The 25,972-nt window shown below is 44.0% G+C and overlaps 1 protein-coding gene across 1 annotated transcript in view; it reads left to right on the forward strand.

Annotated features, from left to right (window-relative positions):
- LOC144806281 (phospholipase A2 inhibitor and Ly6/PLAUR domain-containing protein-like) overlaps positions 1-25,690 on the forward strand; it is a 61,849-nt gene extending 36,159 nt beyond the window's left edge. Inside the window, exons 4-5 of the mRNA XM_078672671.1 lie at positions 17,558-17,707; positions 24,508-25,690. Of these exons, the coding sequence (XP_078528797.1) occupies positions 17,558-17,707; positions 24,508-24,632 (275 nt within the window). The 3' untranslated portion in view covers positions 24,633-25,690. The remainder of the gene's footprint in view (positions 1-17,557; positions 17,708-24,507) is intronic.
- The last annotated feature ends 282 nt before the right edge of the window (positions 25,691-25,972 follow it).

Consider the following 25,972-nt stretch of genomic DNA (forward strand, 5'->3'; position numbering starts at 1 on the left):
GTCAAGCACTTAAGAGACAACTAGACAATATTCACATGCCAACTGACACTGCCCTGCTCCAGTATGTCGATGATCTACTGATCACAGCCCGTTCTGAACGTGACTGCGAGCGTGCGTCACTCACGGTTCTGTATTTTCTGGCTGAGCAGGGGCACAAGGTGTCCCCTTCCAAATTACAATTCTGTGTCCAGCAAGTGGTATACTTAGGACACTTACTGTCCAAGTGGGGTAGGCAGTTGACACCAGACCGTATCCAGTTAATAGCGAGTCTTCCACAGCCCAAGACACAGAAGGAGGTACGAGCTTTTATTGGCCTCACTTCTTACTGCAGACAATGGATTCCTCAGTATGCATTTCTAGCCAAGCCACTGATACAGTTAACGACACAGGAGGTAGCCGTATCGACTGTCCTCCCTTGGACTCAGGAACATACACTTGTTTTTAATGAGTTAAAGAAAGCCTTATGTCAAGCACCTGTTCTAGCAACACCGCACTACAGTAAGCCTTTTACACTTTTTGTCACAGAACGTGATGGTACTGCATTATCTGTTCTCACACAAGATCAAGCAGGACAGTACAAGCCCTGTGCTTATTTCTCGAGCACATTAGATCCAGTAGCCCAGGCTCTGCCTGCGTGCCTCAAGTCAGTTGCAGCCACAGCTCTAGCTATCAGACAAAGTGATTCCATAGTGTTAGGACACTCCCTGACAGTACAAGTTCCACACTCCGTGGAAGTTCTTTTAAACCGAACACAGACTCAGCACTTGACAATTGCACGTTTAACAGGTTATGAACTGACACTGTTCCAGCCACACATAGAAATCGGACGCTGCAACATTCTAAATCCTGCTACACTGTTACCGTCAGTTACTTCAAATCCTGCCACACACGACTGTGTGGAAGTTGTCAACACTTTGACAAAGCCAAGACAAGACCTGACAGATATTGCATTACCTAATCCCGACCTGACACTTTATGTGGATGGTTCATGTATGAGAACAAGTACAGGAGAACTAGTAGCCACGTATGCAGTGACTACTGAAACTGAAGTTCTAGAAACACATCGTATTGACACCCTGTCTGCTCAAGCAGCAGAGCTATTTGCTCTGACCCAAGCCTGCATACGTGCCAAGAACCTGAAAGTAAACATATATACAGATTCACGTTACGCATTCGGAGTCGTACACGACTTTGGAGTGCTCTGGCAGGAGAGAGGTTTCATGACTTCTCATGGAACCAAGATTCAGCATGGTCTCCTCATTCAAGCTCTGTTAGATGCAATACATTTACCGACAGCTTTCGCTATCATGAAGTGCAAAGCACATACGAAAGTTACTGACATCATTTCCCAAGGTAACGATCTAGCAGATCGAACAGCCAAGCTTACAGCTCAGACCCCAGACATTCCAGTTAACACGACACAGACACTCACTCTAGATCCGACTACTTGTATGACAGTCAAGGACCCCACACAAGATGTCATAGACATACAGTTACATGCTACTCCTGAGGAAATAAAGAAATGGTCCGAACAAGGAGGGGTCCAGACAGATCAAGGATGGTTGACGAAGGGAAAAGCCACATGGTTTCTCCCCGACTCTATGGTTCAAGTCATTATTAATAACGCACATAGTCCAGCACATCTTGGAGAAAAAGCTATGTTAGACAGTATCCAGAACCTTTGGTTCAACAAGCACTTACGAGCTGCAGCCAAGCAGAAAGTCCGTACCTGTATGATATGTTGTCAGTTCAATCCAGGTAAAAGTGTCCCGGTGGAACAAGGTGGATTCCAACCTCCTGACCACCCTTTTGAAGTCCTCCAGATGGATTATATTCAGATGGAGCGATGTCGAGGTTTCAAGTATGTCCTCGTAGTTGTATGCGCTTTGTCCAGGTGGACAGAAGCATATCCTGTTCCAGATTACACAGCCGCGACCACTGCCAGGCAGTTGGTCCGTGAATTCTTTCCCCGCTATGGACTCCCTAGGGCCGTGTATTCAGATAACGGCCAGCCATTCTCATCCGAGCTTATGAAACATGTTTCCCTTCTGTTAGGGTACCAGTGGAAGTTCCATTGTGTGCGCCATCCTGAAGCAGCCGGTCTCGTAGAGAGACATAATCAGACGTTGAAAATCCGCATTGCAAAAGTATGTAAAGAAAAAGGTGTAGACTGGCTAGTTGCCCTGCCAGTTGCTTTATTCTATATGAGGATGGTTGCACATTCCAGATCAGGTCTGTCCCCGTATGAGGTCGTATTCGGCCGCCCCCCAAACATGTGGGGTACACCTAGACCCCGCAGTATTACAGATGTTTCCAGTAATATGCTGACAGATTACCTAGCTTCCTTGATGTCTGCCCTACACTCTTGTCGTTCACAGGTTGCCGCCGCATTTCCAGACAACACCGAGGTGAAACCGCATGAAGTCGTCCCCGGTGATCTCGTGTTCGTCCGAAATTTTGATCGTTCAAGTTCGCTGGAGCCCCGCTGGAAGGAGCCTCGCATGATCTTGCTAACAACAAGGACCGCCGTAAAACTCGAGGGCAGAAAGGGGTGGGTCCACCTGAGCCATATAAAGAAATTCCATGGAGTACGAGAAAAGACTTTTGCTAAGGACTGCCTTATTCCTAAAGACTGCCTAAAACAGACTCTGAACTTGACTCTGAACTCAAAGTTCCCCTGTTAGAGAAAACTCCGCAACAGGAGTATAAAGAGAAGCTTCGGTCTAGTAAAATAAGTCAGCCAGTTTAATTGTCTAAGTCCCTCTCGGGTGAAACGGTTAGACAGGTTCCTGACATGTATGAGATAGACCCCCATAGTGAGAGAGTTAGTAAAAACTCTAAAAGATGTATTATTGTTCTAAGTTTCTTGTTATTTTTGAGTCTTATGGTTACCTGCACAAGTTATGCTTTACATTTATGTTTTCCAAGTTCACATGTACATATGTCTTCTAATACTACAGTAGAGCACACATTTAGTGATCTGCCTCCTCACGAGCTATCCTATCGTCTTGCTATGCGAAATAACACATTCATTAGAATGTTACACTATTCACACCAGACCAGCAATGCCACTAATTGTTGGGTGTGTGGTCGACTCCCCCCTTTCCAGACCCCGAAGGGAGTTCTGCCACTCTTTCCTTATCCGTTTTCACATAATGGTTCGTGTGGAGCATGGTCCACTTTAACGTCATCCTCCAATGATATGTCCCTTCTGAATAGAACATGTTTTCCCGACAAGCAAGGTCTCTCCCATAGAATAGGGTTAGATCTAGAAAATGAAGTATATGATTTAGGTAATTATTCTTCGAATTTCATGGTCCTGAATGTTCAGTCTGATACTACTCCAGATTTGCCTGCTATTTCAGTACTACCAGTCAAAGGCGAATTATGTGTCAGAAAGAATGGTTCCGCACATGTAGGACATAGTGATTGTACTACTATTATCGAGTATAGTGACAGTGGGAAATCTATTTTTAAAGCGTCACGTCATTCTTTTTTGTTTGTGGTCAGACCGCATATGTTCGTCTGCCCCTCGATTGGGATGGAACATGTTACATTGCCTTCCTACTGCCACCAGTTTTTCTAGCCCCATCTGATTATCACAGAAACACACATCTAGTACACGTCAGACCTAGAAGGGAGATCGAGTCCCCAATTGTCGATCAAACTGAAACTACTCTAGAACAGTATACAGACTTTAATAAAGGTTTCTTCTTCTTTATAGGACCTATCCAGAATAGTAAGTTAATACGTAGGTTAACCAGAACCCTTGAAGCAGTAGTGAATGAGACTACTTCTGCTCTAGGTAACTTAACTGAAGAACAATCTGCTATGAGATTTGTCGTGCTCCAAAATCGTCTCGTTCTTGACGTCATACTGGCCGATAGAGGAGGAGCATGTAGAGTCATCGGATCTAGTTGTTGCATTTTCATTCCTAATAACGCGCCGTCTGTTTATTCAGCTATAACCAGACTTCATAAAATTGCCCATCAGTTACACCAGAATCCAGGCACTTGGACATGGTCCGGTTGGCTCTGGAGTATCATATCTGCCTGGGGATGGAAAGTATTGTCATTCCTAGGTATTGCAGTAATGATCATATTCAGTTGCTGCCTCTGTATACAATGTGGCCCTGCGATTTGCTGCATGTGTGCTACCTCTTGTATTCCTCGTCCTAACTCCCGTTCCAAGACAATTCGAGACGAGCAAATGATGCTATATGAAATGATAGATGGTATCATGAATATTGATGTTTCCTGATGGAAACGTAGGGCACAAGGAGGGAATGTGGAAAAGTAAATTTTGCCATGTTATATGTGCCTACGTGTTCCCCATCTTATGTTATATGTGCATGATCGATATGCATGTATTCCCCTCTGATTGATTAAAGACGCAATTATAGTTGTGTCCATCTCTAGTATGCCAGTTTCCAGTCTTCGTGAAAGCAACGAATATTAGGCCTATGTAAACCTACGTTGCCACGTTTTACAGTGTGCACGTTAATTCATTGAATTGTCCCCGTTTCTAGGCCTCAAAAGGGCCCGGACTCAGATTCAGCTCCTGGCTCCTGAACCCTCTCCGAGGAGCGATACAGCCCTCACCTGCATCCCTGACCCTTCGCTTACTTTATGCTTCGCAGTGCCCGGCCCGGCCTGGCTCTGCCTCCCAGTCTGCCAAGATTATGTTATGCTTCTAGTTATCAGTCCAGCCCTCCTTCTCTGCATTCCTAAGCTACTGCATCGCATCAATAGTTTCCGTCATGGTCTAGCCTTTATGTCTCCATGTAAGAGAAATACTGTATTAATATTCATAGAATATTCCTCGCACACGCAATATATGTAGAATTATGCATGCACCAGTCTTAGAGTCTATTAGCCTTTGCCCTGATAACTTTTGGATTCTATCAACATGTACTCTAAACACCAGATACTAGATATGCCTTGGGTACATGTCGCTCTGACACTCCAGACTTTAGTCTCCTCTTCTAGCGCAGAAGTCATAGCCCCCAGTTCTCCCTGGTAACACGTCATTGCCCGTTTGCGCGCATCACTAGGTTAGAGGTCCCAGCTGCTCAGGTAGCCCCCTCCATGTTTCCGCCCCGTTTATGACATATTCTGTTACGTTTACATCACATGTCTATGTATACGCCCTGTACACGCCTTCTTGTTACATCATTTTGCCCTTATCTTTCGCGACTGCTACGAGTCACGCCTACTGCTACGCCTACTGTATTGAATGTAATGCAATTGTTTTGATATATATACTGTGAACTGTTACTGAAAGTTGTCCAAGCCCCGATTTCCATTCCCCGGCAGCTGCCTTCATTTCATTCCCGTACAGGCTGTCCTGTTCCTGTCCTTTATGCCTGATTAAAGCCTGTCGACTCAAGATACCTCGAATCCTGACTCTTATTTATTGAGCTACCTGTTTTATTGATTGTATTGAAAAATAGTACCGGTAATTAATTATTTATTTACCACAGGGTGGCGGTGGCCACCGCCACCCTGGCGGAGGCAATCCGCCCGACATCCTTCCCTGCATTCCCCCCGACATATTACGATGGCGGAGGGGACCGCAGCGGTGGGAAACACCGCCCGCCTGTTTTCCGCCCCGGTCGCCTGGCGGCCGGGGCGGATAAGTGATAACATGGTGGCGGTGTCTATCAGACACCGCCAGCCATATTAGAATAGGCATCTGACAATGCCTTTCCGTGGCGGCAATGCCGCCACGGAAAGGCAGGCGGACTTCACTCTGGGGGCCCCCTGCAGGCCCCCAGAGTGAAGCACAGTAGGGGGGTGCACACAGGGGGGTACCTATGGTACCCCCCTGCATTTGCATAATGAAAGCGGCAGGCACCGCGCGGTGCCTGCCGCTTTCGTCATGCAAATGCTGCAAAGCATTTTCAGCATTGTGGCGGGCGGTGCAGAGTGCACCGCCCGCCACAATGATGGGAATACAGGATGCGCCCGCCACTGTGGCGGGCACATCCTAATGCTGCCAACGGGACCCCCGCCCTCATGGCGGCCGGTCCCTAGTACCGTGAGGATGGCGGGCGGGCAAAGTCCGCCCGCCATCCTAATGGGGCCCTAAGTGGGCTGCGGTGTTTTGGACGACATGAAGGCTGTTAAGAGAAGACACAATGGCTGAAATCAGCAGGGTATAACAATAGCCTAAATGACTAATAACCAGTGCCTGAAGGAGAGTTTTACGGTCTGACATGGGGAAAAAAGGAAAAACCCTTCTCAGGAGGTTCAAGATGTGGAGACAAGAGCTCGCAATAGTCATAACTTGATCCTACATTTTATTTCTGATCTATGGACTCCTTGGTTTTTACCACTGTTTTCGGGATGGGGACAACACCGAGGTCAGTAGGGCACCAATCAGGAGGCCAAATCAGGGGCTTTGGCCCCCTGATTGGTGCCCTACTATTCGGCATCCAGGCTGATATGGCTATCATGCCTTTACAGAAGGTAGATTGGGTATTGTGAGAATTTTTGTCAAATCCCATTAGACTCTGGGTTCCATCAGCATATGAGATTGGGAAGAAGCCCAGTTCCCTTACAAGATTCGCAAAGGGGAGCTTCATAAATGTTGAATAAAGTGGGACTGAGGCATGATCCCTAAGGCACACCTTTAGTCAGGTCTGATCTTTGGGAGCAGAAAGTGCAAAGAATGATGGTTTGGGTGCGGTGGGTTAAGAAGCTGGCATACCAGTGGAAAGCAGAGCCCTGAACTCCAATGTTACTTAGTCTATTGAGTAAGATGGAATGGTATATTGTCTCAAACTCCGCTGACAGATCCAGCAGCACCAGTAATGCTGCTTGCCCATTATCAAGGAAGGGCCTAAGGTTGTCCGTGACTACAATTAGAGCCGATTCCGTACTAAATTTGGGTTGAAACCTGGACTGAGAGGGGTCTAGACAGCTTACGGCTTCGGTGTACTCTGAAAGATGCGTGTTAATGTGTTTTTCCAAACATTTGCACGGATAAGGTAACAGGGAGATGGTACGGTAGTTAGACATATAATCCTGAAGGGCATTATGTTTCTTCTGGATGGGAATTACCTGGGCAGCCTTGTAAATGTATGTAAATGTATAGGCATTTATATAGCGCACTACTTACCCGTAGGGTCCCAAGGCGCTTCGACCGCTGCGAAACCCTTCCTGGCTTCCCTGAGAGATGGTCCCTTAATGGGTATCTCCAGGGTGAGACCAGGCATCCCTGGCGGTCTGGTGGGGCCGTTAGTGAAGATGAGGCAAGCTAATGCCCAGAGTTGCCGAGTGTGAACGCTGATCAGAGTGGGCACCGAGGCGAGAGAATTATCGAGTCCGCTGACCCTGGTCCAGAAACCTGCCGCGCCGGGAATCGAACCCTGGTCCCGGGCCGTCCTCTGCTCTCGGGTCTGCCGCCTCTAACCAGTGAGCCACACTACTTCACTTCCATTCAGAAGGAAGAGATCCCTTGTCCAGGGAAGAATTAAGAATGGAGAAGATAGTGGGTGCCAACTGTTTGTAGAATTGGGAGGATATTTTGGCAGGTAGAATATCCTGGGGGTACCTGATTTAATGGCTTTCATGAGCGACTCCATTGTATCTATGGAGAGTGGAGGGAAGCAGTCAAAATAATGTGTAGTGGTAGAGGAAACTGTAAGGGGGTAGATATGTCATTAAGGTTCCCTGTCCTTAATGATTTTGTCATATATATACTCAATTTTCTGGATAAAATGATAAGCTAGTTTGTCACAAACTTCTTGTGAGAGTGTTGCCTCATTCTGACAGGCTTTCGGATTAGTGAAAGAATTGAAGAAACAAAAGAGTTCTTTAGAAGATTTACTGGGCTGATTGAGTTGTGACTCAATGCGCCTTTTGTGTGCTTTCTTAAGATTTTTGTGGCATAGGGCAAGCGATCTCACATAAGTGTTTTTGTCATTATCGGTGTGGGAGAGACACCAGCGCCTTTTTCAATTTTTTGCATTGCCTTTTTTCCTTCTGCAAATTGGGGGAAAACCATGCTGCCTGCTTTCTCCCGGTCTCGGTCGGAGAGGATTTAAATGGGGACAACTGTTCTGGGCTCGTTCGAACTATGTTGTTGTACCTGGCCAGACAGTCCTCCAAATTATCTGAAGCCAGATAGGCATTCATTGGAAAGCTATTTGCAAAGCGTTCCGGCGTGTTTTTATGTCATTGTCTTTGCAGTTTGTAGGTAGTTTTAGCGGGGCTTGGAGAGGCCCCCACTTCTTTTATTTGAAAGTGAAGTAGAGAGCGGTCTGACCAAATGAGAGGGCAAGGTGCCTCACAGCAGACATTGGGGGAAGTGGTTCAGGATGAGGTCTAGAGTGTGTCCAGTGAGATGTGTGGGGCCAGTTTTGGACTTTTCCAGCAATAGAGTGTCTAGATCTGCCAGGAGAGTCAAGGTGTCCACATTAGAAAGGGTTTTGCTAGCTACGTTAAAGATAATCTGGGAGGCAAAAAGCTCCATGAGTTGTAGAGGAAGGTCCTGAAGGGGGCCTGGCGGTCGGTAGATAAGTGCACTTTTTCAACAATTAGAGGGGTTGGAAGTCGATTCGGAACACAAGAATTTTTAATTTATTGCCACAGTATTGTTTCAGGATAGTAATTTTGATGGAGTCCTTGTGAACTATGGCTATGCTTCCATCGACCTTAGCTGGCCTATCAAGTTTATGGATGTAGTAGCCATCGGGGATAGCCATAGTAATCGCTGAGGTGAAACTAGGCTTGAGCCACATTTCTGTTAGGAAACCAATATTGGTATGTCCTAAAAAGAGCAAGTCCAAAATTTTAGGGGGGTGCTTGGGCACTGATCTAAAATTGGCCAAGAAGCAGTTCCATCCCTCTCTGGGATTACTGGTGGAGTGGTTATAGTGGGAGGGGTGGTGATTTGTTTCCCGGTGAGGATTTTCTTTCTGAAATTCCAAGGTGTGGAATTGGCAGTCTCTAGAGGCAAAAGGTTGTTCCATTATCGGGGGGCCTTAGGAGCGCATGTGGGGATGCTTACCTTTCTTAGAGCAATAAGCTCCGTACTAGTATAGGTGTATTTCCGGCTGAGGCACCAATCTAGGTTGGGAGGAGCTTTGGCGGGCCTGTTGCTTGCGTCCACTGCGCACGGGGAAGAGCCAGAAAGCATATAGACTGCTAACCCTAGGCTCCTCTCAGACAGGAAGTGAGTGAGCAAAGGGAAGACACCACAGATAAAATCCCTCCATGCAAACAGGCGATCCAGTGGTGGACCGCGGAGGAAGCGGTGTGTCACAGCCCGGCAGGAGAGCGGGAAACCTGACTCTATAGGAAAATAGCAAAGCTAGAAGTATTGTCACCAGTTCAATAAATAAAATAAAATCATAATTTAGCAACACATGATTAAGTAAAGGAATACCATTGTTGTAAGCGACCGAAGTGGCAGTGTGTGAATATTTAATGAGCCTTACTCTAAAGCATGTCTCTAAATCTATTAAGTATATCAATCGAATAAATCAATATCTGTCTCTTTGCCTTGTTCAAGGAGGAGACTCCTTATTGTACCAATTCGGAGTGTAACTGCATGCTAACCAAACATCCCACCATCTTCCACCTCTCACAGTTGTGTTGTACGAGTCAGGAGAGCTTAGTTTTTACTTTCATGATAAGTTGATTGTTTAGGTTATATTGAACTTTTAATAGTCTTGCAAGTCTGTCTGACAGTTTGTGGCTGCAATAGATTGGGTCAATTCCAACATTCACATATCCAGTTCTCTTTGGTGGGTTAAAGCTTCCCTTTTCCAAATGGTGGAGGCACTCATTAATTTCTCTCTAATGCTCACTTTCCCATTCCCATAGCATGTGAGATGAGGGCACTGATATGTTGTTTTCAGTCAATTATGTATGGAGTGTTGTGTGTGGGTATTGTTTTTCCTGGTATAACTTGTAATGAGACATGTTCCTGTGGGAATGAAGTACGGAGGCAAGGTAAGTTTCTTCACTTTGTTTATTTCTCTGTGGTTGAACCACCTCAGGGCAGAGCTCAGGCAACGTCTGACCGAAACCTGCCACAGCCAGCAACGCTTGACATGGATCCCTCACACAAGGAGATTCCAAACCAAGTTCAACATTCAGTGATAACCACTACAGTTCTATTGTGCTATTGTGTGCTTGCTTAGATACACATAAAGTGAAAATTGAATTGTGTTGTGCTCTGAGGTGCTTTTTGGTTTAATAAATACATCATACACAAAGTGAAGTCAAAGTCAAGAGGTAGTTAATCTGGTTACACGTTCTGTCTACACAGGAAGTCTGTGTGTATTGTCCATCTGTTGGATGGGTTACTCTCCAGGAGTTACAGTGGGAGAAATTGGATTGGATCTCTAAGAGGATGTGTCTGTCTCCTCCTGGATGTTGGGTGATCAGATTTGTCCAGATATGGGTCTGGTGCAATGTTCCTGTCTTCCTTTAACATTATATTTGAGTGTGGGTACTGAAGTATATTTCCCATTAGGGTTCTAAACATCTCAATATTAGTGGTGATTGGTCCATATGCAGAACCAAGCATCATGGACTGGATCTGCATTGAGCCCCTAATGAGGACAAAATATTCCCAGCAGAATCTATATGAGGATCGCCACTCCTTCTTTATGATGTGACTTGCAAGAGGGGCAAGAAGGGTCATGCTATCAAGTTTGTCGGCATTAACTTCTCTCTATACCCAGTCACGGCATGATCTACTACTCTCAAAGTCAAAGATGTGTTCCTTAATGAAAGGCTACATCCAGACATAGTGAGTGAAGCTAGGCGGTACTTACTTTCTCTTAAGATAATAAGTATGTACCTTTACATTCATTGAAACTATTGACAGACAGTTCAGCAGAGCTTGTCCTTATTTGATGGGCATGAAGGGGAAGAGACCCAATCTCTGTTCTTTAAGTTAGCAAAGGATGGTGTGTGTATGTTTGTAGTAGTACCTCACATGTATAGCTTTGGTATTTAAGGCAATATACAGTTGTCTACATTTACTGGGTTTGCTTTTATGATAAAGTTATAACTGAGGACTTGGTACCCACAGGATGCCTATGGATAAGTCCAAGTGAGGTGATTCTGTCCTCACTTGCTCACACCCATAGGCAACTGGGACAAATGGGCAACTGTAACTGAGGTGGGAACCTGCGGCCCATGGATCAAACTCCTCTATTCAGGTGGCTTGAGTTTTTAATATGATCTAGATACCTTTACCATGATGCTAAAGAGCAGCCCAGATTGATATGGGTAGGCAGACGGGCAGCCAGGAATAAAGGAAGTGACCTAAACTAAAACCCCCGTGAGAATGCCCTGTGTTATGCATATGTGGCTGATAGTCAGTGAATTGCACCCCACACATTGTCGACTCTGATAGATCCCTAGGTAGTTCTTCAGACAATGACCTCTCTATTTTAAAACACATCAGTGCCATCACCAAGGGAGCTAACCATCAGTTACATATCCCTGGGTACTCAAACCTTTCATTCACCAAACTGACCTTACTCATGAACTTGTGCTTTCAAAACTAGACTTTGGAAGCACTGCTCTAGTAGACCTCCTAAAAACCTCACTTGCTCCTCATAAGGCTACACTTAATGTAGCAGCTAGGCTCATCACAGTTTCTAAAAAGAATGATCACATCACGCCTCGCCTTTGAGCTCTGAATTGGCTTCCTTTTGAAGCCGGGATGTATGTAAAAATGGTTACATAACTGATAAAGTGCGGCACCATAACAAAAACTGACCCATTTGGGTGGAAATAGATCCACCAGAAGTACGAGCGCATTACTCCTCAAGGCACAAATATTCAAAATGTCCGAAACTCCCTCCCTATTGAGATCAGATACTGACCATTCACATCTTATTTCTAACTCTATTCATTGTGCTTCTCACTGCTGACTTCAGAGCTCCTGCAGTATTGATAGTTTGATGCTTGTCATCCCTTTCTGCGATCGTTCATAGCAGTGCTGTGAATGGGACCTGTCGATGACCTGAGAATCATGACTAAGAAGTTCAAGACTCGTTAGGGTGAGGTGCCACTGGTAATTGCAGAAAGTCTGGGTACTATATTTCCCATTCCAGAGTACTCCTGCCAGGCCATGAGGCTAGTTTAGGCCCAGTCCCTTTCCATGGCCCTGCGTCCTAGTTGACCTCTCTTGTTCCAGGACTTGCACCTCACCTCCTCCAGAGGATTCTCCATGGTGCTGCCCCATATCACAGGACAGTGGTACCTTTGCATACCTGGATCCGGTTCACGATCGACTCTGATGCACTGCTCTATCACTAAAGTGGGGCTCTCTTTCCAAACCCTGTGTCATTGTGTGTCACTGGAGATCACTTCACTTTCCTCCAGTGCTCAAATGTTCCTCTCTTGGCTTTCAGGAGTTCATGGCATCTGTGGTCCGTTTGGACAGTGGCACCTTATGGGCATTTCAGTAGTAGCTGCCGCTTCTGTATTCTGAATGGTGCCCCTGGATGTGGGCCCATCTGTCTAGTTGCCATTTGCAGTCTTTGTAGCATGAAGACCTACTTAAATTATCCACCTTTATTCCTTTTTTGTAACTACACACCCATATTGCTTGCCTATATTCCACGTGACCCCCTGCCCAACAGACCTCTACTCCCATGTCGCAGAGGCTCTCCTGCCACTGGGCCACACCATGGCCTCCATTCATTTCTTATTAAGCAGCTCCAGCTGTAGTTGACATCAAAGGGTCAGCAACTGCCATTTTGCTCAGAAGGGATCTCAGGTATCCTGCTCTCTGCCTCTGATCCTCTCACTGTTCTCCAAATGCTCTGTTCAAGGGCTTCCAAGGGGCCCGCTCACCACCTGGTGTCAGTTTTGAGTGAATGGCCCTCACTTCACATGTGTTTGAGTCTGCAGCAGAACACCAAAAGTCAGGAACCTTCAAACACCAGTTGAAAGCCTCCATTCACCCAGGGCCTAGCTTTACCCCCTCACTACTCTCTGAATGTATTTGAGCAGCTGCCAGTGGAGTCGCTGAGACCTTTAGCTGCTGCCTTAAAAGAGAGACTAGACAAGAAGAGGAAGTAGCAAACTGTTGTGTCACTTCTACACACAACATCTTTTTCTTTAAGGGCAGGCAGGTCTACATGTCTACATGTACCAGTGAGCTCTACATCTGCTTATAGTCTCAACATGTCAACAAGGGAGTGGAAATTAAAAAACAAACAACATGCTCCTTGATAGCATTGTTAATTTTTGAAGGTGACATCAATACTTCATTGTGGTGCCTTCTATTGTCTGCTGGCTCAGGTCATGAGCTTACTTTGTCCATGCCCTAACACTTCTCAGTCTGCTGTGGCACCGTGGATGTGCAAATGGGTGAGCTAAAAACAAAATCACCACTTTGCAGAGACACTTCTTACTTGATTTGATTTAACTATTTATAGAGCACAGCTGTCACTCCAAATTGGGAATCCAAACACTGTACGGAAGAAGTGAAGGTGATTAGGTAGGCATGATGTTCCTTTTGAGGAACATGTTCCCTGAATATCCAGGTTTTCAGTGATTTCCTATTAAGGGTTTTTGATTCCATCACCCTTAGTTGTGCAAGCATGAGGTTCCATGCTCTTGTTCCCAACACTGCAGCAGATTTTTCTCTTTTGGTTTTATTCCTAAAGGTGGGATGTGAAGGATCTGAGTGTCCTAGCAGTAACATAAGGAGTGAATGTAGCTGCTAGGTACTTATGCCCCGAGTATCTAATGGCTCTAAAAGTAATTACCAGGAGTTAAAAAAAAATGTTGTGGGGCTGGGCAGCAAATGCAGAGATTGAGGGCTGTAGTGGCAGATGATCGAAGTGGCATTTTCAGCATTAAACAGGCCACTGCATTCTGTACAACCTGTAGCTTTTATATTACTTGTTTGGTACTTCCTGCGAAAGGCTATTGCAGTAGTCTAATCAGGATAGGATAAGTGCTACAGTTATGGGTTTCCTTGCAGAGTAGGAAATACAATCAGAAAACCTTTTGAGGGTTTTTATAAGGCTGCAGCACATTCCTGACACTGCAAGAGCTTCTGACCGAAACGAGAGGGAGCAACATCAAATTTTACCCCCAAGTTCTTGGCGCTCTCTACTGTATTAGGTGGAGCAGGTGCATCTTCTGGCCACCATTGGTTCGGGTTGAAAGAATTGTCCTTCCCTACCAATAGGATCTCGATTTTATCCGTATTGCATTTAAGATGATTGAATCTCATCCACAGGATGACCTCTATGTCATACATTGCTAAAAATTAAGCTCTGTTTTGGCTGTTTCTTTGTCTAGGGTCAGAATCAATTGTGTATCATCTGCATATGAGGTTGTGTCAGTGTTAAAAGAAAATATTAGCTAAATCAGCAGAGCTATATAGATGTTGAATAAAAGAGGGCGGAGAGAAGAGTCTAGGGTTACTGTTTATCTACGGTTGGTAAGAAAGGATTTTATCCAGGCCAAGGCAAAGGTGAAATGTTTTGTTTGATTCTGGATAGAAGAATGTCATGCGAAATGGTATGAAGCGCGGCCGGTAAGTCCAATGGAGCAGACTCAGTTGGTTGTTTAGGACAGAAGCCAGATTGGCTGCGGTGTAGTATCATGGCCAAGGATGGGTAGTAGTGATATAGGACGAAGATTGGAAAGTGCAGAAGGGTCTATGTTCTGTTTTTTAAGTGGTTTCCATTCAGCAGGAATTATGCTGCAGTTAGTGATGAATTAATTATGTTGCTAATTACTGAATTAACAATTTCTACCACCTTGTGAAGATCCGGATTACAAGCATCAATGGTAGGGTTCACATCCATCGGCTGTGTGTGTGAAGCGTTACATTCTGTTTGGATGTTAAGAATGTTTTGTCTAAAGAAGACAAAGATCTGGTCACATAACATCTGTGATGGAGGAATGTCCTTAACTAACATTTTGGGTAAGCAAAGTATTTTACCACTGTGAAAATAATTATCTGATCATTTTGAGCATCTAAGAGTTTGTTAGAGAAATACTCTTTTTTCGCTAGCTTCATTTGTGGATGGTATTTTTTCCGCTTCATTTGAAGAGGTTCCGTTCACCTGCACTGTATGCTCTTCTCCGTCAGAGTTCCAGTTATTTGCACTGGCGGGGGAGTTCTGCTAGTGTATGCGTATAACAGGGTGCTGAATTTTTATTCTTTATGTGTAGCTTGCTCTATAGGGGCTAGTTCATCACTAATCGCTGCTATCTATGTGTTAAAGCATCAGATGTCCTCTAAGGTGTTTCCTGATATAGTGGATAAGGTAGCTCTAGCATCACAGCCCATTTATAGCTTGGTAATAGGGTTGGTTTTGATTAGAAGGTTAGTTTAAATGACAAAGGTTAATGTTGAAGGAATTAGCATATAGTCCAACCAGACTTGGGTCTCCGGGGTGCCGACTGTTAGAGAAGTGAAATTTGAACATTCTCCATCAATGGTGTGCCAGGCCTGGTGGGCAGGGACTGAAACCAATTGGTGAAGTCCAAGAATTTCTAATGTTTCAATGAGGTTATCTCCTCCAGGATTGCTTTGGTATTCTAAATGGAGATTAAAATTGTCTAGAAGAGTAAAATTTGAATACCTGATCATAAGGTGGCCCAAGGCACCACTTAAATTTTTCAGGAATTCCAACCTGGGGCCAGAGTGTTGGTTGATCAGGACGCCTACAAAAGAGAAGGAGACATCAATTTTGAAACACAAACCCATAGTTTCTGGTCCTTTCAGGGAGGAGAGGTGAAAGTTTATACATTGCAAAGAGTCAGGATGAATAATGACCAGCTCTCCTCCCCATGTTTCATTTCTGTCTACTCTACAGATGGTATAATTTGGAGGAAGTACTAATGCAATGTTAAGGTTACACCATTCCTTAAGCCATGTCCCAGTAATGAATAGAAAATAAAGTTGTAAGTCAGTGATCATCTCATGCAGTCTTGGGTATGTTTTCAAAGAGAGCAAGCAGGTATCAAAGGGCTAGTCTAAAAAATTCTCAGTTCGGTTCTACAATTAAGACACGTAAGTATGCCTTTGATTTTATGGGGTATAAAATAGCAGTTACATTTTACGGCTGTGTTAAGCGTTTTGAGAAGGTCAGAGGGCATAAAGATACCTGGGTGAGATTGGGCAGCTTGGCTGGTACTGGTTGTGTTCCTGGCATGGACGGGTGCAGACTGTCTTTCCTTTGGCATGCTTTTGGCACACTAGGGGTGCATCCGCTGCACATCCTCAGTGGAAGGCCCATGAAATACTGGTGCTTGCCATCCACAACAGCACTGCAGCACAAACATGGCGGCTCAGAGTGAATCTTCCTCCGCCTCGAATGGGAAGGAATAAAAATGCAAAGAGGGAGATGAAATGAAAGAAGCGTCTGCAACATGTGAACTCTGTGTGATGTGCGGGCAATAACGAGCTCAGATTCAAACTCCAGGTAAGCAGTACATCTTCATAGTCATTTACCCCAAAAAATGATACAATTTTAAAAGCTTGTTTTCAAAGAACTAAGTCAATATTTAAAACCAAGAATCACACAGTAGAGTTTAGAGCCGGCATACACGCTAAGGCATGCAGCCTAATCTTAGCCCCTTCGGCTAAGGGTACCCTTGAAACCCAAGGGAGCATGGTTGATATGCAGGTGGGTATTTGCCTCAAGTCTCCCAGACATGGAGAATCCTGGGCCTCATTTACACAGATTTGGCAAAGGACAACAGCTCATGTCATTCTGCTGCGCTGCTCTATGCTAATTCGAAAGGTAAGGAATGTACCAAATGTACACAATATGGCACAACTCTCTCCTTTTAGGTAAGGCCCGTGCACAATTAGCAATTGCGTGCCAACACAGGCACCATTGCACCATGGTACAAGCGTGTCTGTGTTGATGGCACAATTGTTTTTATGCTGAGAGAGGCACCTTCATGCACAAAAACAATCACATGAGGCATTTTGATCATTCTAAGTGAGCTGCAGAAGGCTGCACACATTGAAAGGGGAAAAAATTAGGAGAAATGTAAGCATTTCTCCTCGTTACACGTAGTCTGTGGAGGAACGTTTTGGTGCTGACCCAGGTTTATGTGATTTTGTAAATCTGGAGCGGTGTCAAATTCCATGGGTGTTGAGTGGCAACACCCATGGAACACCCATGGAACGCCTCCTTGATGTAAAGTAAGGCAAGGCAGTGCTTTTCTCTATATCTATGAGGCCATGCAAAGCCACGCCTCATAGGTAATATTGAGAGCCCTGTGCCACCAGAGAGGCATGAAAAGATACGCTGCAATGGTGCCGGACTCTTGTAAATGAGTGACACACACAATGTACAGGTTTAGTGAGTGATCAAAACACACACTGTTCTACAGCAGTCAATGGAAAAGAATTTCTATTCCGGGCAAAAATTAAGTCAATAAACTCTGTGCATCATGAGTTGAACATAACATTTATTTTATTTTCATACAAAGTGCAGTGTTTAATACTACTGTTGTTAGGGTGGGAGAATTTAGCCATGACTTAGCACCCCATTTCTGAACACATTAGGTTTCTCAATTTCTGTTCTGTGTTATTTCAGTGCCTGCTCTGGATAGGACCCCCAATGGCTATAAATGTGACGAGTGTTTTACCGACGAGTCCTCGGACTCCTGCATACCGACTGGAGAAATTCAGTGCACTGGGGAGCAGAACACGTGCCACAGCTACTCAGGAAAAGCAATCATACCTGGTGAGAGAAACTGATTTTCTAAGTATGATTTATATATCCCACTGAACCAATCTTCTTGGTTTCTGGTCCTTTCTTTCAAACTAAATGATGTTCACGCTATTTGATTTACATTTTTTCTTTGAATCCGCCTGAATGTCTTCAGTGAGCTTGGTTCCATTAATTTCAAAGTAGAAATCATGTCCCATTCACCAAATACACCCTGATGATGTGGTATGTGTATAACAACAACCTAGACAAAAGAGCAATGGCGTTCTGTACAGGGTTGGAGGCAAACTAAACCAAAACTAAGATTTAGAATGACCACAGTATTTACAAAATGGACTCAAGGATACTTGAAGCCAGATCTACAATTGGATTTTATTGCTCTTCCATTTTGCATGGTATTGCAAGGGCAAAGGAATCCTTAAATCAGATGATTCTCTAAGCAACACAAGGTAAATCCATAGCAATACGAGGGGATGCGAGTCCCTGGCTTGCTCTACTCTGCCATATGGAGGCGTTTCTTGTGTGGAGCATGGATGTTTACGTGTGTGTGCGGCAGATCTCACATTAAGTAAGCCACCTGCTGTATGGTGAACGTTCAGTACCTACTGCCAGAAGGCCACCAATTGATAGTCTCATTGAGTAAAATGCAAATAACACAGCATGAAATGGAGTGACAAAGCACAACAGCACTAGGTGTATCTATTGACGAAACAAAGCCTTGAAAAATTCTTAGGTATGATTGAACAGAGTCAGTTAATAAGAGCAGCCTCGTGCACTCATTTCAAATCAGCCAATCAATCAATCAATCTTTATTAAGTTTACTTGTGAAACCATAAACATATAATACGTTCAGTGATTGCATGAAAAAATAACATACATAGGTCATAAAAGAAAAAGAAAACATACAACCAATTCATAAGATGAAGAAACTGTTAGGAGAGAACATTTTCTAACTCGCACAACATTATTTACAAAACTCAGTACAAAGTTAGATATGGGCACAGTAGGAAATGATTGAGGACAAATAAGAGCAGTTGTGCTTAGGGTCAATTTGTTTAAAAACTGAGTCCTAGGGATTCTCTAAAATGTATAGAGCAGGACAAAATGCAAAGTGCTTTGTAATGAGACTCTTTCTCAAGGTCAGGATCCTTAAACAAGTGTCACAATGTAAGGTGTGCCACCATAAAATATATAGTGGTCCACGTTAAACAGGGGAAAATAAAGTGATAAACAAATCTAACTGAATTCCTCCTCAAGATAAAGTCATGGATTGGTCAGAGACTGTTTCTTAGTTTACCTTTCAGTTCTGCTTTTGAAAGTGTGGCACTAATTATGCCTTTTTCCGAGTACAATTTAAACCTACGAGAATATGCAATGTTCTAATCAAAGAATTATAAAGGGAGAGACAAATAAACAAAGATTAGTCTTTTCAGACTGGTTTCAGATTTGGCCCAGATAGACTCTATTGGTTGTACCTCAATGTAAGGTAGACCCAGTTATTTGTGTTAGATCAACCCAGAGGTTCAGCAAGCAATCTTTAAAGTCAATGCAATTGTTGGCAATCAGCATAGACTCACACAATAAATAGCAGCAGAAATACATTTACTATGTTATATATTACACACGACTTGACCCTAATCCGACCCTAATTTAGAGGCAAATCTAAATCTCGTACAGGTGATTTTCAGGCTGCTGGTTCCTAAGAATGAATTGGGGTTTCCAATTTCCAGAGCCTTCAAATAGAATTCTCAGGTTAAAAAAGGTATTATGTTTGGGTATCTATAACCTTTAATGGAAAACTGTTGGGTTTTGATACTCCATCTTAAATCATTGTGAATATTTTATTACGGATCAACTTTAAATTGAATCTTTCCATACAGACCATAAAAGTAGCTAGGAGCAATTGCAAGCCAGTCGCTGTAAGTGCAATGAGAACGTCATTTTCAGAGTACATAAGAGAAAGAATTGGAACAGTAAATCTGGTATTTGTGAAGCGTGAACCACTCACCCCTCAGTGTCTGAAGACGCTGGAGGGGTAAAGTCTAAAGAGGTGGTCAGTAGGGTCTGTTCAAAGGTTTTTATATAGATATGGCCTTTACCATCCAGAACGGTGTCCAGCACTTCTTTCCAATCCTCTCCCAGTATGATATGGTATTTGCGGAGTTCAGTGATGGGGCAGTTAAGGTGGGAGAGAATGGCGGACATGTCACTGCTAGGAGCGTAGAGAGAGCCGATGCTGAACACCATAGTGCGAGTCCAGAGCTTGGAAAACACATATTGTCCCTCATCGTCTGACCAGTTTTCTAGAACACTACATTGAAGGGATTTGTGAATGAGAATGGCCAACCTATATTAATTGGAGCTGGGCATGGTGTCACTGAGTATGGTAGAGTCATGACTGGTTGATGTCTTGCAGCTTTAGAGGACTTGTCACACCCAGTCCAGTGAGTTTCTCTGCCTCCCTTGCTGAAAGGTGTGTCTCTTAGAAAAGGGCTAATGTCAGTGTGCTTAGATATCAGGTAGGATATGATATTTTCCTATTTAATATGAGTGCAGCACATTAACTTTGAGCGTGGTGAAAGTAAGGGGGTGGTGGGCTATGGTAGTGGCCATTAGCGAGTGAAGTTGGTAAAGTATACGACAGGAAGAAGGAAGGCAAGTGTATTTTGTCAAGGACATTGTAGAGAAGGGAGGGAGAGCACAGTATTTGTGAGGTGCTTTGGGTGCACAGGAGTGGTGCAGTTGAAGGGGAGCCTAAACCCCAACATTATCTAAGGGCATGAGCGGGAGGTAGGCAGATGAGGAGGGTTTGCCACAGGGAGGTTGAGCCAATAATGATGCAGAATGGACAAAGCAAAAAAAGAGTGAAAAGGGTATGAGTAGTAAATGTATATCCAGGTGGTGTTAAGTATCTGTTTCTTGTGTGTTGACACCCCTCTTGGAGACAAAGGATGGTATGGAGTATTCATGATAGTCATACTCTTAAGAGATAAGTATGGTCATGGTGCTACGACTGGGGAAGAGAGGAGAGAAAATGATACAATGGGTGCCAAGGGGGCATGGCAAGCTAGAGTCTTTGCAACTGTTTGGGGGCAGGGCAGTAAATGGTGAGAGAGCAGACCTTCCATGGGATATGTCGCTAAGTCAACAATACAGATGACGGATGAGAAAATGTCAATGTATGATGATGTATAGAGGCCATTCAGAAAGATGGGAAAGGAGAGGAGGGTGCCCAGCCTTAGGGAGGTGAACTGTTACAAGAACAGATGTGAGCAAGTATAGCAACACTACCAGAACCGTGGCCACAAATAGTACCACAAACAGGAGCATCAACATCAACATTAACATCAACATTGTGGTCCACTAGTAGGTCTCAAGTCCACAAACCGACATCCCATGGGGATCAGGAAATGTACTGTCTGCCATAACATGTAGAACAGACCATGCAGAGAGTATCATGCCAGAAAGGGGCACAGTAGGTAGATGTGATGTAAAACCATTTCATAGTTGAAGGGACATATTGCATGTTTCTCATTATGCTACTCGTCATGGCCTGCCGTGGTCAGATACACTCGGAGCATGTGAACACAAGTTTTTCCTTCAAATCTGTCTGAGCTAGTTCTGCTACAGCTACATTCAGAAGAGCTCCTCTGTGATTAGTCTGGTAGAATGCATGTGCAGCCCCATCCTCTTGTTGAGATAGTGGTGGTGGTGTCCATGGCATACAGGGACAGGCAGTCCATGAAATGGGCCAGTTTGGTGGAGTCAAGGAAATCTCTGGCGCGGCGATCCAAAGTAATGCACATGGTGTCCAGTTCAAGAAAGCCATATTTCATATCCCAATTTTAAGCTGCAGGCACATGGCTAGAAACACATTCCTTTTAGTGCTGGTCTCTGATGAAAAGTCCACTGTGATGTGCATCCTGTTTAATAAAATGGGTATGGGCATGAGTAGAAAATAGGCAATCAGCAGAGGAGGTCTATTGAAACAAACAGTAGAGGAGTGAGTAGTATAAGACCACATTCAATGGCCCTCTGAATTTCCAGTTGGGGCTACAGGACAGACCAGTGGTGCATGAGATAAGATCCAAGAGGAACATGTGGGTGTCATTTCATTCTAGACATTCTGGAATTCCATAATAGCAGATGTTTAGGTTAAGCGACCGGTCTTCAAGGTCAACTTATAATTGGGAGATGGTTGTCCAGTTCCAGCACCTCCAGGTGCCCCAATCAGGCTTCTGTGTTGACTAGCCACCAGCAACTATGTCCACTCGGGCTTGAATAACGCTTATGCTGTCCTATGTGGTTGTGATGACATCATCATGCAATATCTTCAGGCCTATGAAAGATAGCTGGAGGAGGTAAGTTTCTTGAGGATGGTGTCTGTTTTTTTCAGTGATGGTGATGCAGAGGCTGATTTCTTATTGCCACCCCCACTACACCTTTGAAGAGTAGCTGGTGAGACGATTTAAATGAGAATATTGTACTAGGATCCGGGTTTAGTAACAGAAGTAAAGAAGGCAAGGTCCAGGTGCACAGGGATGTGAGACAGGTGAGAGAAAGCAATCACTGTCCAGTTCAGGTGGGGTTAGATAGTGTAGCTGCCCAGTAGGTCTTCACTGCAGGAAAGTGTGAATCGGCCAGGCCAAGACTAATAGTGCAGTAGCATCAATAAATAAAGGTGTATCATCTCAGGTCCTGATACTCAAGTGGATTGACCCATAAAAAAGGGACAGGAGGAAGACGAACAATGAACTCTGTTTAATATCATCCATTGGCAGGTGATCTAGTCATTGGTGAGAATGTCTGAGGGCCAACAATCTCTGTGAGGCATTGGGGGAAAACCTATAGACCAGGGCCCATAGAAAAGGAGCAGGAGGGTCACTCACAGCAGTGACTGAATACCATCCAGGTGCAGGGGATTCAGTCACTGCTGTGAGTGTCCAAGGTCCTTTTGTCTCTGGAAGGTATGGGGGGAAACCTGTAGACTGGGGCTGAGTTCGTGTGGAGGGCCTTTTGAAAAAATGCCTAAGCAAATAGTAGGGGTATTGGCTTAACTTCAACAAGGCCCATAGAAATCATGGTTGCACCATTGTTCTGATATTTGAGCTGCTCCACTGTGATGATAAGAATTGTGTCCCTCAAAGGTGCCCCTAGCATTGAATTGTATGGCTCACTTGTGGTAGACACTGCTGAAGCCGAGGGGGATAGTCCAGCAGCGTGGACCTGGCAGGACAGCAAAGGTCCTCTGTGATGGGCCCTGGAGACATTAGTCCTGCCAGCTCCAATCAGCTCCAACCAGCATTTTGTGATGTATTTGGGAGGCACAGGCATTAGCCATAGATGCCTAGCAGGCCCGGATGGAGAGAAGGGGTTGTAGTACCGTGTAGTGTATTAAGGCTTCAGGGCCACTGTAGCTGAGGAGGTTGTTGGAGCATTTGATATGGCTCCTAGCATGCACAGATGTCCGTGAGGCATGTTCCCACTGGGGGAGTGAGCAGGAATGGCTAGGTGTAGAAGGAGGGACCATGTAGTTCTCCAACCTATGACTGTAGAGCTAATCAGTCCCACCTAATCAATATAAATCCAGAGAAATGCTTTTCATATAATTTTTTGTTGTCCTGCCTGTTGGGAAAATAGATGATAAGATAAAAAAGTACACGGAACACTATAAGATTCTTTCTGTCTCTGCAATGCCAACTTTTCTGCTGTGAATAAATGTCCATCATACAGTACATGCCAAGGGAATACACCACGCAAAATCAATAATTTTCTAAATAATGGGACGCTATAGTACAAAGTATGTGGCAGGTGATCAGGATGGGGATAACACAGCTTTCCTAATACCAATGGTCCACTCTTGTGAGCACAGAGAGCTACATACTAACAATGGTAGGTTCTGTATTTCACCACTGGACACAGACTCAATGGACAGCCAGCAGCAACACCAAGAACATAACCAATGCCTACATAGTCATTGTTTGTGTGTCTCAGCTATTTTAGAGGACAAGTTCTCCCAGGTGATTCCATACATGTAGGGCAGGCTGTGCAACTTTTCTAGGTTGCAAAGTTCAGCCAGTCTCCAAATAATGTTCATGTTGGAGCCACAGTGACAACAGGAGTGTGTTGTTCTTGCTATACCCCCCGCAGAAAGAAAGATGGTTCATGTTTATTCACACTTTGCAACGCTGGTAGCCTAGAGGATAACAGCATGATGAACCACAAGGATGGATCTTTTTGTGAACTCACACTAATAGGTTAATCACCAAGGTGAGGTAGCATAAAAAGATATAAAAATAAAATAGTTGTATTATTTAGTTAGGACTGAGGTACAAATCATTACAACATTTGCAGAAAAAACAAGTGAACATTCTTGGGTTTCGAAAATCAGTTGAATTAAAATGTAACATGTCCAATATTTAGTGTAAAAGAAAAAAGTAAACAAAGATTTCAAAAACAGTAATACAAATTCAATGATTCATCGATAATCTCTGTAAAATAATGTAGGCGATTCATATTTATTGTTGGCAATCTACAGTTGAAATTAATACTTATCAGTCTGGCCGACCGTGTACTTGTTCCATGCAGTGCTCTTGATTCCCACCATAAGGACAATTATAAACCTTTTGTGACAGTCACAATTCGGCCTGGAATCCAAGAGCCTGGAACAACTATCATTGTGTGTATGTGAGTGACCAATCTGAGATCTTAGGAACTTTGGGCCAGGATGGGCATGATTTCTTCACTAGATGGAGCACATATTTATGTAGTACCATTGCTAATGACTGAATATTGTGTGTGTGTTTTTTTCATAGGTTACACTTTGACACCATTTGGCATGAAAGGATGTGCTACTCCAGATTTCTGTGAAATATTCGACCAAGTGGCGACCCAAGTCTTTGTTGATGAATCACTGTGTGTACCTGCCAAGAAGCTGTGAGGCCATTATTCACACCTCTGATGCTGTCTCACCCCGGCTTAGTAATAGTCAGTAGAAATATTCCCGAAGCTCTGCCAGTACCTGCCATGAAGAGGAACAATGTAAGAATGAAGCAGAAGAACTCATGTCAGCCACCCTGGGACACCGAATACCAGGAAGCAATGTGTGTAGTACTGTTTATGCTGCCATGTTGTTTATGTACCACCGGCCTCTATATTCAGCCATTTATAGTGCCCGGGCACCTAAGAAGGAATACTCTCCTTGGTGCATTGAGAGACTAAAGCCCTCGTACTGCAACCACCCAAGGGAATGGCTTGGGATCAGATAAGATGCTCCTTCTGATAGGATACTAATGCTAGCTTAATTTGTAACCTTGAAGAAAACTGGTTTCAACTGTTCTCTCTCCATTTTGAAATAACATAACTGAATTATGATGGTTTTGTCTATGCATATCCTGCCAATAAATATAAATGCAGATTACATATAAACTCCCTGTGTTGATGTGGGATACTCAGAGAGTACAACACACGGCTGCGTGCTCAAAGTCTGGTTGATTTTTGAATTCCTACAGTTTTATAACTTCCTTTCCACCAGTAAGCGCAGCTCGATTATAAGTGAATCTGTACCAGAACCAGATAGAAAAGGTTTACCCTCCCTTCTGCGAAGCAGTTGGAAGTTTTGGATCAAGATATTAATAATTATCCATTGTGGCTTTCCTTGAGTTCATCCTTCTTCTTCTCCACATTGAAGACCATCAGTGACCACTCACAGGAGACTCCCAACTATCTAACTAGCTTCTGTTAGTGAGACCTTACTATGTGCTCCTGGACAGTCCTGCGTTATTCCTCTTTCTTAACCTTGGAGGTGATCACCTCTTCGAATATCAGATCATAGACAAGATCTACCACAGACTTATGAGTTTATGGCCCCGATGTTAATGCACTCTGTAATCCTGGGATTGATCTGCTTTGTGCTGTAGCAAAACTCATAGCATAAATGTACACACCTGCTTTGTACTTTACATTGAATGCATTAATAAACTTTAGTTGACACTGCTGCATCTACTGTGGATCTGTCTTTTTATGGATAGCTATTGGTTGAGTTTTCATTAAGAATGGTGCTGTAAAAAGAGTAAAGGTAAATAAACAGCTATAAAGAAGAGTTTATGTTAAAGACAGGATGAAATATCAATGCTATTAATGCTATGCCCATAATGGAATGAAGACCAGAGTCTTATATGAGACCCATGATGGAACCCTGATTGACATCGAACCATAACGGATGCCATGATTGCCGTCACTGTGAAGTCTAATGGGGGATGGGTTGCAACAAAGTGAAGT

This window comes from Lissotriton helveticus (assembly GCF_964261635.1).
Source record: "Lissotriton helveticus chromosome 1_1 unlocalized genomic scaffold, aLisHel1.1 SUPER_1_unloc_6, whole genome shotgun sequence".
In the NCBI taxonomy this organism is placed as follows: domain Eukaryota; kingdom Metazoa; phylum Chordata; class Amphibia; order Caudata; family Salamandridae; genus Lissotriton; species Lissotriton helveticus.